Below are 16,101 nucleotides of genomic sequence, written 5' to 3' on the forward strand. Positions count from 1 at the left end.
AGGGATTGTCTAAACAGACTAGGTTAGTTTTCAACCTGGAAATACTTGAAATAAGATTAAGATGATTTTTAGTTCCAGCATTTGTTGGAATACGAAAATTTTGGTACCGTCTTAGCTTATTTAAAATGAGCTTCCAGAAATTACACGTATTTTTTTAGTTATATAAGCAACTTAACTTCGACCTTGTATTTCTGATGGTAAAATGTTGCCTGAATTTTGATAGAAAAATTGTAGCGGAAAAAGGAAAAATCTCCCATACCCACAATTATTTCATTCATACTGCGTTTACACACGAACGTATTCAAACAAAACGTAATAGTTTGAAAAAGAAAATATAATCCGTTTTCATCTGTTCACCCTCGTGTACGAAAACGTTAAAGTTTGAATTATCACCTTTGTATCATACCAAAGTTATTTAGATATGCGCGTTTACGAAAAACTTTTCGAAAACATTTCATTTTTTCTTTTTTATCTTTTTTATGCTGAATCTGTATTAAGCGCAATCCGTACAAATTTCTATTTTCATTTACCTGACTTATGAATCCGGATAAATTTTCTTAAGTGTAAAGGGAGTATTATTATTAATTTCAAATCAAAAATGAGGTCAGATAAGACTATAAACGATGACACGAAAACAATTTACACAATGTCAACATCAATGTAAGCTTGGCAATTCATTATTAAAACTGCAACCCAAATATAACTTTGTTGCATGTATCAACAATATTCTTTACATTATTGTTGCTGATTTCAGTACAGTGATTATAAGTGGCTGCTTGTAAACAATACCAAAGATCACAGGTTAAAGATAAGCACTGGGACTAATCGCAAACCAAAATATTTGGCCAATTTCAATCCTTTGTTTAGAAAGAAAAGGGACAAAAACAACCCTTTTGTGACGTCATGGCTTGTATTGAAACAGAAAGTGAGAACTTAAATATTTGTCATTCAGAATGTTGTTTTTATTCTTATTGTTCCAACTATCAAAAAAAATAACATCAAAATGAATAAGTAAATAAATAATTAAATATTGACATTTCATTGGACGAAACTAAACTTGTTTTTTATTGACCCTGGCTCCACGTTATGCCATTTGATAAAATATTAATGTAGGCTGTCACGTGACCTGTGGTTTAATCCAAATATTATTGTTGTATTTTTAATAATTGATCAACTGTAATTGTTATTTTTTATCTAAATTACATGGCCACAAAAAGTAGCACCAGCTAGATTTGAAACTAAAAATATATTTGGATTATTTTAATACCCAATTTTGTTTAAAAAGTTGCCAAACTGTTGCTCTGTCATGGAAATTCACGAAATTTGCTATTAGGGCTGACGAAAATCTGAAGTCCGAAATATATAACTACTACGGGTGAATTCATAAAATTTACAACGAGATCTATATTTTGCAGCTGCTCTACCCACTAACTATCGTTTTGTTTACATTTTAAGTACATCGGGCCTCGTCTTCATGTTTCGAGAAAAAATCTTGGAAAAGGCGTATTAATTAATCCCTAATGAGTCAGAGTCGTAATGTGTAAAGGGTTGTCGAGACAACGGTTGACATCCCGTTTCCATAGATACTGTTAATAGAAAACACTCGATTACACCTCCTAAATTGCACTAAAGTACAAACAAGTAGTTTTGACTGATTGGCCAGCATTCTAATTTTAAAATTTGTCAAGAGAGTGCTGTAAAAGCTACTGCTATATTTCACGGAAATGAAAAAGTCTCCAGTAAAAATTATGCGACCCTGACATTTAAATTGACATTTATTTATTTGTTTCTTTTATTCCATAGTGTCTATATTTCTTTTATTTTTATTTTTTTCCTCACCACAAATTTAAGCGCGCAAAATAATTTCACTAAATTGGAGAAAAACAACAACTTTTTGTCGCTAAGATATTATCACGTATGTGTGTGTGTGTGGTCAAAAATGGTAGATTAGTAGTGGGAACTGCTGTTTACTTTACGAATCAGAGAAAAATACACTGTTTGTAACAAAAAGAAATGTTTAATAGTCGCTCATGTTTTCTGGAATGCACGGTGTGGAAGAACAAAATAACATTATACTAATGTAAGTACACCTCTAGAAGACAGGTAGGAGTGTTCTTGATAAGGGTTTGTTTACATTATCGTAATTTCAAGCCGAATCAAATATCACTCTACATTTCTGGGAAGCCGCTTTTCTAAAGAAAATTATCCGTATTATCTGAAATCAGATGTTGATTTATAAATCTTGGTGCAATCTTTATTAAAAACCTCTTTTTTTAAAGTCCTTTCGTGATAACCTAAGATAATAGATAGCAGTCAATAGTACTGACTTAGATGTAGGATAGGAGTGACATGCAAGAGTCCTTTCCACATTGTGTAACATAGAAATTACAGATTTGTTTTGCATTTATTTTTTGCGCTTGTTTTAAATTTTAACAAATAAATTCAAAATTCTTTCTACTAGCTACTTTCTAGAGCAAAGTACAAAAATGTCTTGGTACAAACAGTTATAAAAATACCTATCCATAAATATTTTAAATTCGTTGCTTTCTATTCGTCAACCTGCTTTTAATATTTCAACGTGAGAAATTTTTTTGCAGAGTGACGTATTCTGCTTGACGTCGACGCAAAAACCGGCTAAGGTATTTCTATCCTCCGAAGGTTGAACAATCGTTTTGTAGACAACCGTTTAAGAAAGAGAATCAGGGGTGTCACATTAAAAAAATATGGAATGTTGACGATATTTTGACAGGGTAACGAATTCAACCACGACCGAAATTTTTGAAGTATTCAAACAAACGTTTTGGTGTTATCAGCGTTGGTGTTAATTGCCCCGAAAAATTTTTTTAATTTTACGATTTGTTGGCCTAATTTTGGGACATTTAAAACATTAGAATGCTTGAAAGTTTTTAAAGTTTTATTTCTTTGTTTCAAATAAGTTTAAAAAATGTGTTTGAAAATAAGTTTGTTTACAATTTCGTGAATTTTGATTGGTTGTATTTTTAAGTGACCAGCGAAAGGTAAAAATGTTTCCTACTTCTCGTGAAGCGATTTTCTTCCGCTGCTACTTTCAGCTTCAATATTATGCTATCGCGCATCGGAAAAAATCGCCCGTTTCTACATCTCCTCTTGGAGATTCAAATTTATTCAGAATTATTTTGGATCAGTGTTAGTAATGCATATTTTTTGAAATACTTAACAAAAAAGATAAGTGGCTGTGTGGTTAGAAACATGGGTCCACATCACAGGTGTTTAGCAAGTGTCGCTACCACTGCAAATGCTTAACCCATGTTATGTGTGGTAAATTCAAAATTTAGAATCTGAATAGAGCCAATATGGAGGTTTTGAATTTCAAAAGTCTTCTAAGCCAGTACCAACGATAGTGAGATATTCTATTTTAATATATTGGCCCCTCCTCTTTCAAAACCACCTTGCACATTGGTAAGAGTGTTGTTTTAACAAGCGGCTATCATGTGACAACAATTGGAAACTAAAAAATAATAACACAGAATCTTTTTTAAGTCTTCATATTCTCCCGAGAAATTGTAATCATAGGTCGTCATTTTTCACATCAAATTTAAATGCCTTAGGAAGCTTAGTTCGCTCGCCAATTTTGTTAATTATTTTGTCAAAATGTAAAACAGTAAAAAAGCTTTTCGATTATTCAAACTTTTATTGTCATGTTTTAACCCTGATAAGAAAAAAGGGAATCCGGGAATTTATCGCGTCAAGTTATAAAGCAATGTTTCGTCAAATTTTATCCCAAAATATGTCTATTTTACAGCAATTTACAGTCTCTAGAGAAATTGCGTTGTCAAGCTTTCTAGAGAAACTTAGAAACATCCAGCAGAGCATGCTGGATTTTATAAAAGTACACAGTACCGTAACGTTAAGTGAGAGGAGGTTTAGTAGAACTCCTGTTGATACCGACATACTCAGTTTTTTTTGAAAGAGTAGGAGGTTATAAGGACAGACTTGATAGAGAGGAAGTTGAGTTTAGATCTAACACAGTCTAGATCAGATTGGAAGAGGGTCATTAATATACCCCGTCCAACCCATGCTAGCATAGAAAACGGACGTTAAGCCGAGAATGATGATGATGAGACAACCAATTTCCGACAAGTTTTTTGTTCCTAAATGTTATGTCAAGTTTATAACTATGCAACTAAAAATTTATATATATATATATACATATCAAAACAAATCATAAAATCATAAAAGAAGATGTGAAAAACTGTACAGAAAACAACATTATTGTTCACTCTTTTTAATACACACCTATTTTTTTTCCACTGAAAAAACTTGTTCAATTATTTACTGTTTGGAATTCAAGGATAAAATATTAGGCAATATATTTTTTGTTTGTTTGTGTCCAGACAAGAATATTAAATAATTGTGTATATAATACATTAATTTTTATTCTGCTGTTTTTTTTACGTTATGCTATGTAGAAGACCCCTGTCTGTAATAAACAATATATTTTTTTTATAAAGATTATTTTAATTTTATATTTAAACTAAACATTCTACCAGATATTTTCTTTTTACATACATCATTTTTGGATTTTAATAAGTACGTGTTTTTCATACAAAAAAAATATTTAGAGGGGAATTACTTACTCGATTTTTTAGCCTTAAAGAAATTTTTTAAAAAGCTAAAGGATAAGAAACCTAAAAATTAAATTTACTGGTTAAGTGTGTAGTTTTTACTTTTTCTTGGAGGGTTTTTTTTGTAAAGAATTCAGGCACATACTACACGTTTTCTAAAAGCTGGCAACCAGTAAAATTCACAGTTACTCTTTAATTTATTAAAAGTCTTTCAGACCTAAAACGTTCGAATTTTCCTTCATTAAAGTAACCCCTTTCAAATATATTTTGACTGAATAGATATATATTTTCTTTTTTTTCCTTAAATAGGGAAATTGAATTTATTTATAGCTAAACACCAAAGAAAATATATACAAAAAATCGCTTAAATTCTAAACTTTATAAAATTTAGTTAACAAGAAAAAACATTTTACCTACGAAAGTAAAATCTAAAAATATTATTTTTTTTTTCAATAATTTCTTTTTAATCCATGTAAATGTATACTTTTTCTACTTATTTGATAAAAATTTATGCCTTAAGGCAAAAATCAGTCCTTAAATCATTTTCATGTAAAAGAAGGTCTACAAATCGTAATAAATCAAAATAATCAGATAATTTAGTAGAGAGGACATTTTTATTCATTCACCCATTTATTAGTTCATTAATTGTTTTTATAATTTAGTTACAAGCTTGAGTTTTTGTTTTCTATCTTTCCTGCCAACAAACGAAGGACTTTTTACACATCATTTTACTTTAAATTATCTCTACACATCTTTTATATACATAGCTAAACTAAAAACCAGTTTTAAAGAAGACAGAATTAGAAAAATTTAAAAGCTACTTTATTTCTTACAGTTTAATTTTTTACAGTTGGGATATACAGCTCTGAACTTTTTCATTGTCCTAATTTAACCTCGTTTTCAGAATGAGATTATATATAAAAATTAAAACTTCGATCCTCATGAATCTTTTATATATTTTCTAAATGTTTATGTGATATTATTTGTAATAGGTGGGCTGTATTCTCATGTTTTAGTAGAAAAGCTTTGAAAATCTTTCCCAGTTGCTAAAAAGCCAGCCCATATTTATCAAAATCTTTTTTCCAAGTTTACAGGTTTTTTTATTCGCTTGACAGAAAAATAAAATAGTTTAAAGTAACTCCAGCATCGCCAAACAGATATGGAAATAAATAAATATATATATATATATATATATAACCATAGCTCAATGTGATTTAAACTTTTATGGACAAAATTTTAAGCACTTTCCTCTGACAAGGACGTTCTATTTTTTCGCCATTTACATGTTTTTTCTCACTCGTCTCAAACTTCCCTCATTTTGGTTTGTCATGTGACAAGAAACGCCCCTGCTAGGAATTTTCAAACTGGATACACATACAAAAAACATGGTTATAAATTAAGGAGGTCGATTTTAAAAAAGTTGTGAAAAATCAAGCACAAAATGTTATAAATTCATTTCTTAATTCCAAACTTCTCAACTCTGGCCTGTTTGTCACATGTTTTCTAGAGAAGAAAATTCTAGGTTAGTACCCATGCCTCTACCTGGTAATGACACAACCATGTTACACGGAAACCAAGATGGCGAAATCAATCACGAAGGATCAATAAATAACCGGTAAGAAATACATTAAAACGCAAAATTTTAAGTTTTTTATGCAACACTTTCTACTACGAAGAAATCATGTTATCGTACAGAAGGTTTTTAAAGGTCTGGGAACTACTTTTCCGAGGGAGGTTTGTTTTTCAGCAGGACAAAACGTGCAAATTGCAAATGGAGGTTTTCGTAAACTTTCACGAATAGTGTTTACGCGCTTTAGCAGTTCTGTCCGAGTTTATGCATCCTTTACATGTTTGGAAGTTATCAATAATCAAATTTAGAGATCTTTAGACTTCGTTGTTAATCTTGGAAAGTGAAAAAGTTTATCAAAAAGAAAGAAAGTTTGGATGTGGAATCAAAACAAACATGGCGTCGTGAAGTATTTTGATCTACAATACATTTTATGTCCTCTGTGTGGTTATTCAAAGTTGAACTAAATATTGTTATGGCACCTAGAACTGATTTTCTGAGATTAGTTCTATCTGTTTTTCTTCTGCGCAAAAATTGAGTTAAAAGTAAACTTATTTCGTCCCTTTTAGGTGAATTTTCAAAATGAGAATGATTAACTTGCTTTTTATAAAACATAAAAATCTTAAAACGTCAATAATGTTGCTATGAATACGTTTGGAACAAACATATGATAAATTAAAAATGTTTACCTGATAACAGCACAAGCGTAAACGATCTGAAAGCCCACAAAAAGCTACCAAAGATGTCCATGTTGTTACAAATGTAGCTAGTATATCCAATATCTAATCTCAATATCTTTATAAGCCGTTTATTAGTTTTTTTTTAAATTTAAAATTTTACTATCTAGGGTACCAGCTTTACCATGCTGATAGTTTGTCAGCTAGAGTGTTTAACTTTTCACTTTATGCAACAGGTTTTAACAGCTTTGATCATCTTTGCCTGCACTATATATTGCTAAAAAAAATTGTGTAAAGCTAGGACTGCCAGTTCAAACTTTCCTTCCTTTTATAAATTGTAATTTTTAAAATTTTAGTTTGTTTCTGAAAAAATGAAATTTGAAAACAAAAACAAAAAACACATCAAAATAATAAATATAGGTTGTTAAAATAACTTAAAAAAGGGAGGGGGTAGAATTAAAAAGGGGGTAGAATTTTTGCTGGGAGATTTATAACTAGTCTGTTTCTTGACCCCCTGTTGACTTCCATTTGTTTAATTACATTTGTTTCTCGCGGGGATACATAATTAGTACCTAATTACCTACGTGTAAATAAAAAAAAATCTTTTACAATAATTACAGTAATTCTTAGAGAACGTTTTTAAAAGAGCTTTCACCCCGCGCTTTGTATGTCAGCCCCGTAACTTTGCTAGTTTACCCCCATCAAACACGAAAATATATGACTTCACACGCAGAAACAAGATGTGATGATGTCACAATTTATGAATTAGAGCGCGTCGAAAATGTCTGCTAAAAAAATAAACAAAGTTGTGTTAATGTGCGAAAAATAGATCTCAATTTTTAATAAAAAGTTGTTTACCAAATCAGCATTTCCAATGTTCACATATGCCTTGTTTTTTAAAAAAATTATGGAAAATTAAATTTCAGACCCTTTTTGATTCCCTCTACTGCCTAAACTCAAATGTAAACAAAAATTATGCGCGTCCAGAATATTATTAAAGAACTTGCGTGGAGGAGTGCAAAAAGCTTATCAGGTTTGATAATATTTTAAATACAAAGAATATTACTGGTTATGCAGCAAAAAAGTCCCGGATGAACATGACTTTTCGATTAAAGGGTCAAATGTGATTGGTTTAAATTATATTTTTTCAAATGGCGCGAAAGGAAGTATAGAAAATTGTTGTGCAGAAATAAATGTTTTTTTGCTTTTGAATGTGTTTGGGTTAGGAAATAATGTCTTTCGTTTGCGTAACATGTTTTGCAACAAAGATTGCGAAAGAAATTATTTCTGTGTGATTAACCCAAGCAGAACGTTTTGGATTATTACATAGAAAGAAAAACGTGATCAGTCGTTGAAAACTTTGGTTAAGATATTTTTGAAACGCACGTGTACCCACATGTGTTTATGATATTGAGTTTGGAAAGCATATGAGTTTGGAATACCTTAGAGAGATTCTGGATTGTTCATGTGTAAATCGAAGAAATAAATGCTTCAGGCAGGGTAATTTTATTTTACAAATCTTATCAATTGTATAGTTGCTAGGGAAAAGAAAAAACCCACTTATTGGCAAAACAGTTCTATTTTTCTTGCTCAATACAGCATATTGAGCATGCGCAATTTTCTGAATCACTTGCTGGAGCCTGTGATTTATACCACGTGTGCATCTTGTGTTAAGGCGGATCTCCACGGGACAATTTTTACGACGATCGTCATCAATACTCGAATTTATTGGCCGCGATTTTCGTCATGACGAAAAGTTAAATTGGTGTCTACTTTTCGTCACAAAAATTGTCGCGAATGTCATCCAGTGGAGATTCGGCTTTACAGAGAGCGAATGAACGCTGTAAAGTGGTATAAGAACAATGAGGCAAAGAATTTATGAGAAAAGAAAAAAGGAAAGGCTTTTACTAATTTTCCCTTTCTTCTGAAAGAAACGCACCCTTAAAGCGCATTTTATTGAGCATAGTCACTTCTAGAGTTTAGAATTAGGGTATACGACACGAGGTTTACGAGATAGGAGTGCCAATTTACAATATTTATTTAGGGTTATCTTTTGGGAAAATTATTGGATAGATATTTTAGTTATTAACGACAGATTTTGTCCCTCCTATACTTTTTCAACATCAATGAAAAATTAGATTAACCAACATATTTTGATAATTTATGTGTTTCTGTAACTTGAGGACACGATTCCGGTTAGCCGACCTGGCTTGGACTGAACCACCTCACTATTACGTGAAGTTTTCTCAGCCCGGGATAAAGTTTTTTTTACATATATTTATTGTTCCTAATGTATAAACTATTATTTTCATCAACGAGTTAAAATAAATTTGTTAATAAAAGTTTGTTCTTTACTATTTTTATTATTAATGTACAGAATACATGTGATTTCTCTAATTCAATAACTTTAACATGCACAATAATAGAAAAGTAGCCTGGTTTGCCGGGATCTGGCATTGATAAAAACCGGCCAGGCCGGTTTTTCTCACACCAAAGCTCCTTTACTTCCCACGATTCAAAAAAGTATCGGGATATCAGTGAAGTGTTACCGAAAATGATGTTTTTGTTTTTTCACTTCCAGGTCCTTCCTCAAACTCACTAAGGGAAAACTTACTAGAAACAAGATTATAAAATACTCTTTCGCAATAAAAATAGCATTTTCTTGACCGTTGTTAGTGCCGCATGGTGCAGCAACGACGCAGAGATTATATAGCTATGACTAGAATCTTTAGAAACCAACCTTGTAACCAGGGCCTCTCTACATTTTTTTGATGTCAGGGACGTTCGAAAGGGCAGCTGGTAAACATTTAAAATTATAATACCCTTTTTTTATTTAACATTTTATTAGAAACGTTAGGCTTAAATTCTTTAACTAAAGCAACAATCTATTTGCTATATTTATATGAAAAAAAAAAAAAAACCCAGAAATTATGATGATCTATAAAAGAACTTCAACTTTTGAATTTGTTCATGCCAAGTAGATAGTTTATAGCCAACAAGAAAGCAATAGTTAGTCCTGTAAAAGAGAGAAACTGAAGCAGCTTTGAGCTTCAGTTGAAATTTTTTGTTACTTTTGATCACCAATTAAAATTTTTGTGTTTCTTATAAAAAATCATATACTTCTATTAACAGTTCTTTTGCTGACTTTACTTGGATTTGTGACATGAAGTAAAATACTAATATCGTTTTAGTTTTATGGATGTGTGAACATAAACAATTGTTTTTTGTCAACGTAAGGCGTTGGCGTTTTTTTAAAGGCGTTGGCGTTGGCGTTTTTCTTTTCTTGTTCTCTCGTCCGATAATTGTGGTTGTTTCCCACGACAACAAATGAGCCAACACATAGAATACATTCTTTAATCTCGTGATAATTAAAACTATTCCTATATGCCTAAACTATAACGATTGTTGCGATAGTATTGGTCATCATATTGGCTTTAGTTGTAAAAGTTATAAGTACAGTGGAATCTCTTTATCTCAAACTCGCAAGGGACCAAAAAATTTGTTCGAGATAGAGAAATTTGGAGATAAAGAAAGGAAAATACCTTAGGCGGACCACAAATTGTTTTCAGTGTGGGTGCAGGGTGGAAAAGGTAATTTTTTATTACCTCGATAATAAAGGAGTATGATTATACATCGTTTTTAGCAAACAACACTTTATTTTATGTCCAATAAGCATTGGTTAAAATTAAAGCAATTTTAGGCTAGGCTATTGCTTAAAAGGCATTAACAAGTCTTGCATAAAAAATCTGGATAAACCGGGATTATAAAAAACGGGGAAGAGCTCATACGCTCACAAAGGAATGTCATGACTTGTTTATATCGTCAAAGGAATTGCGATATAAAAAATTGGTTTAAAAGCTTTTATTTTTATACATTTTTTGCATGCATGAATAAAACCTTCAAATATTTACAATCCATCTTTTATTAAACGAATTAATTAAACGAAGGTAGAGAGTTTTTCTTCGGATTTCAGCCTTGCCTTGCTTATGAAAGCTGTACTTGTAACGAAACGTGTACATAAATCTGCGATAGTCCAGCCACATCAGTTGCATTTGCTGATGATAAATTCCCAGGGCCTACGACAGGGATTTTTGAGTTACAAGAAATTTGTCTAAACTAATGTTACTTTGGAAGTACAACTTTATAATGCATGTTTCGGAAAATGCAAGTAACTTTTAAAAAAATCACACCTGGTTTCCGTCTCATAATACTGGCTAAATTTTTATAGATGAAGAATGCTTGAAATAATCCTTAAGTTCATACACACCTTTCTAATTTTAATGTCAAAATACATTACTATGGTGAGGTGCAATGAACTTAATTGTTTCACTTGAATCGTTAATTAACCAAAAATGTGGGATTCATTCGATAAACAAACATGGTAGTCAAATCAGTGATGACTCATCACAAGCGATTTTTTTTAATACAGTCTCCTCTTTCGTTGCTACCTGGAATTTCTGTTTGGTAGGCGCACCTGTTGTAAAAGCCTTACTTAGTATTCAGAGTTAGGCGATGCAACGGTCCTCGTTGCCAAAAATAAATAAAGTTTTATAATAAGGCATTTACGGTTTGCATAATGTCAGATGACCCTCTTTCTAGGTCAAATTCTCCCCTTAATCAACTCTTCGCCTCGAAAAAAAATTAATAATTGTTGATTTTGAAATTTTTGGTTGTTTGAATTAGCCCTTCTTGCATGTCGACTACTTACATCTTGTTTCAGAACGTTTTACTAAATCTTTGTTCGTTTTATTTTGATTTTCTGTTAGCTAGTTATATAGTTTCTTTTTAACATATGTGGCGGCTCTTGTAAAGAAGGAATGCTGAAAAAAGTGAATAAGCTTTTTGTTAGCTGCTTCTATACAGGACTGTTTAAAAAAGTACACGAAGGAGGAGTCTTCTTTTTAACCTTTATGAGTAGTTTTTTTACTAAACCTATCCCTATACAATAAAGAAAAAAAGCCTAAATCAGCTACATAATACGTAAAAATAAGAACCCAAATCAAATTCCTGTTTTTATTATGCTTTGACCTCTTGTTGAGATCAGACATGCGCATGCGTACTGTTAATTTTAATTCGTAAAAATTTTGAATAAGCAACTTTTTTTATGTTCGTTCCTTTTTTTTGGAAATTATAAGGAGATGTTATTAAATGTGACACTAATGGAGTTCAGAAATCATCAAAAACTATAAATAAGAAATTTCCGAATAAAGAATAATTTGTGCCATCTAATTGCAAAATAAGTATACATCAGAGATAATGGCAGAATTTTTAACTTGAAATATTAGGAAAAATGTTTTTTTTCTTCTTTTTGCGCCCTAAATGTGCCATTATCTGGCAAAATTTTGATAATCTGCATAATGTCTCTGAACTCTTTTTTCCTTTTTTGAAATTTAAATTTTCATATTTGACAGTTTTAACACATGGCATATTTGAGCGTTTTTATGATGACCGCCGACCAAATAAAACGACTAACTTCTACTGTTGAAAGACTAATTTAAAAAGTATTACCTTATTCCATGAAATTAACAAGTCATGAAATTAACGCGGTTTTTTAAAATTCGCGTTAATGTAATGACCTTTAATTAAATGTAGCTAGTATTAATTTAAAGACGGTCAATTTCATGACTCGTTAATTAAAATACTGGTAATTTGTTGCCTTTTTTATAATATATAAAAGCCCAAAAAACATTTCTTTTACAAATTTTTTACTATTTTCTCCTCATCGGACGATAGCTCAACGGTGTTTTCTTTCTCAGCGATCTTTTTTAAAATCGCTTTCGTATCATCATCATACTCTTATCCAAGTGGAAAATTAACTGAAAGCACATTTTCTTCAAAAATTTTAACATTGTCTTTCCAAACCGCCTTGTAATAGAGAGGGCCGCTTCATTACCGTGGATTTGACTGTTGCCGTAATTTTTGCTTCGTGTGATGTCACATATTCTCAAATTCGCGTTAATTAAATGCATTTTTGAAAACAACCTTGCTCAACCGTGTTAATTAAATGCCTCTTTCAAAATAATTTCATTGAACCGCGTTACTTTAATGACCGTTAATTTAATTCGCATTAATTTCTTGACTCGTTAATTTCATGGAATAAGGTATTTTTCCCTTCTCATGACCAACATTAAGGTACCCAATTCTCCCTGACTATTTGGGTTTAAATATTTGAACCTGGCCTTAGTCTGATGCTGATTTTTCCCTCTACAAAGTTTATTTTTCTAGTTAAATTAGCTTGATTGATGGATTGAATACTGACAAAAATAATTGATTGATGGATTGAATGCTGACTAAAATATTTGATAATTCGTCAAAATTCAATCTCGCAATATTTATTGACAATAAACAAAGCGGGAATTGCGACTGCTCAATTCGGTTTCATTAGCAATTACGAAACTACTGCTTACTAGTAACTAAGTTATGAGAAATTTTATACGATACATTGAAATCAATTGATAGCTGCCCTTAAATATAAATTGCATTGCGTCTGTAAGTTTTTATTTTCTTAGTTGAGCATAATTGCTTTTGAACCAGATTTAAATTGGAGTTTTGAAATATTCTTATAATCTCAATACTCCAAACGGAGAATAACCATTCGCCAGTTAATCTCCAATGGGTTCAAGGTTTATTATTTGTATAATTACAAGAAATAATTGCTTCGATGTTTGTTTTTGTAATAGGGAGAGTTCTTTTTGAAAATATGGTGGCTCAATCTGACGATTGCAGCAAGAACAGTGAATTAAGGTATCTTTCTAAATTATAAATAAAAACGAAATTTTTTTAATCATATTATCAAAAATTTGTTTTTAATCATTTTTATCAATTTTATTTTAATTTGTTCTTAACCAAGATTTAAACATAGTAGGAATAATTGCTTAGTCTAATGTCAAACAGAGAAAAAATAGTTTAAATTTTACTAAGCTTCCCTTAACTTACTTGTTACTTGTAACTAATATGTTCTTGGTGCATGAAAACAATAGACGTTTGTTTGGAAAACACAAATATCTGGTTTCTTAAATAAACGCCTTTTACGCCCTACAAATAAACGTCCTTATCAGTATATTCGACATTGTACAAAGAATCCGTCAAACATATACCAAGCACTTGGAATGCCTAAAGAACCATACAAGGTTAAAGCACACATTAAAAATACATAGATATCTCATTGAGCTACACATTCTGCACATCTATCACTACTTAGAAACACAAAATAGAACATAAGAATTGAATGATAGAATTTTATTGTTCTACTAGTTACTGACTGACTAACTAAGATTACTACATTTCTGATTTTTTTAAAACACAGTGTGTATAACGCTTTCTTATAAAACCTTAGTAGCTTAAACCAGGTTTAGGTATACGTCATTTATTTTATCATTGATGCATTTAAATACATTGTAGTTTAGTATACCTCCTTATCAATTTCTCATTTGTCAATAATAACATACGAGGATATTTGGTTCTATAGAAATAAAACGAATCTTTTATTCTAAATATTCATTAATAACAAAACTCTTTTTTCATCACTTAGGCAAAGTCTGGACGACATCATTTCTAAACTCTCCAAAGACAAGAAAATATGCAACGACGCAAGGAAAACAAGTCGAATTTTGTTGGTGAGTTATGTCTTTAAAAATTCAGCTGAAATGCACTCTAAATTTTAAAAACAAAGTATAAAATTCCGTTAAAGAAAACGAAAATATGCCAATAAATTGCGTATGAAATAACTTTGTTTAGTGTTTGATTTTGATGGGCGAAGGTAAACCACAGTCCCGCCCCTCCCTCATTGACCTATTGACTACGCCCCAGTGAGTTGCTTGTTAAATACCTATTTTGGTATTTTCAAGGATTGGTTGCTTAAAAATATTTCTTGAAAGACAACATTATCCCTATAGATTACATCAGTTATAAAAATAAAAATAAATTAAAATCTGTTATATGTAAAAAGTTTAAAGTGTAAAGAGTTATCCAAAGAAATTAGTGTCAGAGGGGGACGAAAAATGGGTCGAGTTAGCGAGTGTTCGAGTTATCCGAGGTTCGAGTTAATCGCAGTTTTTTATAAAAAAGTATTAACAAAAGTTCAAGGTACCCAAGAAAATGGTTCAAGATAATGTAAGTTCGAGTTATCCGATGTTCGAGTTACCTGGAGTTAACTGTAGTTTAATATTTTTGATAACTACTGTTTGTGCACTACTGCACACTTCAAAGTGAAAGTAACAGTTTGTAGAAAAAAAACGAAAGTGAAAGTTTCACAGTTAGTATCAATACTGGCATAACTTGTAGGACACCCAAGAGCATAAGTAACAGGAAAAACGTCCAGAAAAAAGCAATTTATGCAAGAGAGGAATTTTTTAGTGTTTATTTCACAACAGATAGCAATACGGTGGACTCTCTCTATCTATCTCATCTTGCAATAGATTAAAAAATTTTTTCCAGATAGAGAAAGATTGAGAAAATTCTTATAAAATTGGAATTGTTTTTAACAAAGCAAAAGGTGGTATCAGAGGTTTGTTTATGGAAGGTGCATTAAACTTCATGTTCATACTTTTTTTTAAATTTATGAAATATAATACATTAGATAGAGTTAAAATGTTTAAAAAACTCTGTAATATCTCTTTGCTTGAGACGAAAGATTTCAATCTCTCGTTTTCACATAGCTAGCCGTTCCAGCTAAAAGTAGGCTTTTTTATCTGGCTACTTTCGTCGTCAATTTCTGATCTTGACGGCTTTTCCACGACATAATGAAATATTTCTTCGAATTACTTCGCACTTTTGAACCACAGTTTTGTTTTCAAGTTTCTTTTTGACAATGACAATCGAGCCAAATAAAGCCTACTGTTTTCCTTGTTTGTATCTAAATTTTAAATTTCAATTTTTGTGTGCACTTGGATTTTTTTTTTGAACCTTTATGTGCTATTGTGTAGAAGTCCTTAGACTTTAAAGTTCGAAATAGAGAGAGAAAAAGTTGCAAGGACCATTCAGGCTTTTTCTTCGAGAGGAAAATAGCTTAGAGCGTGCACATATGTTCAAGGGACCATTTACTTTTGTCCGAGATAAAGCGTGGTCGAGATAGAGAGAGTCCACTGTGTTATAAAAACCCGGCGTGGAGTAAGAACGGGCATAAAAATTCTTAAAGTCTTTCATTCAAGCCTTGATAACTCATTGCTTTTCTTTGTAACTTGTTTTTTTTATAAAAAATGTTAGTAACCTTTTCCATAATGGATGAAGAAAAGAGAAACTTTAAACTTTCTTT

The 16,101-nt window shown here is 31.2% G+C and overlaps 1 protein-coding gene across 4 annotated transcripts in view; it reads left to right on the forward strand.

Moving 5' to 3' along the window:
* Positions 1-16,101, forward strand: part of LOC130625771 (uncharacterized) — a 74,800-nt gene that overhangs the window by 9,875 nt on the left and 48,824 nt on the right. Inside the window, exons 1-3 of one of the 4 annotated variants that reach the window (XM_057440873.1) lie at positions 5,870-6,219; positions 13,529-13,592; positions 14,380-14,464. In XM_057440873.1, coding sequence (XP_057296856.1) covers positions 13,549-13,592; positions 14,380-14,464 — 129 coding nt within the window. In that variant the 5' untranslated portion in view covers positions 5,870-6,219; positions 13,529-13,548. Of the gene's footprint in view, positions 1-5,869; positions 6,220-8,157; positions 8,349-13,528; positions 13,593-14,379; positions 14,465-16,101 lie in introns of those variants that run through there. The other 3 variants (XM_057440872.1, XM_057440875.1, XM_057440874.1) reach the window with 3 other exon arrangements.

This window comes from Hydractinia symbiolongicarpus, chromosome 14 (genome assembly GCF_029227915.1).
Source record: "Hydractinia symbiolongicarpus strain clone_291-10 chromosome 14, HSymV2.1, whole genome shotgun sequence".
Lineage (NCBI taxonomy): Eukaryota > Metazoa > Cnidaria > Hydrozoa > Anthoathecata > Hydractiniidae > Hydractinia > Hydractinia symbiolongicarpus.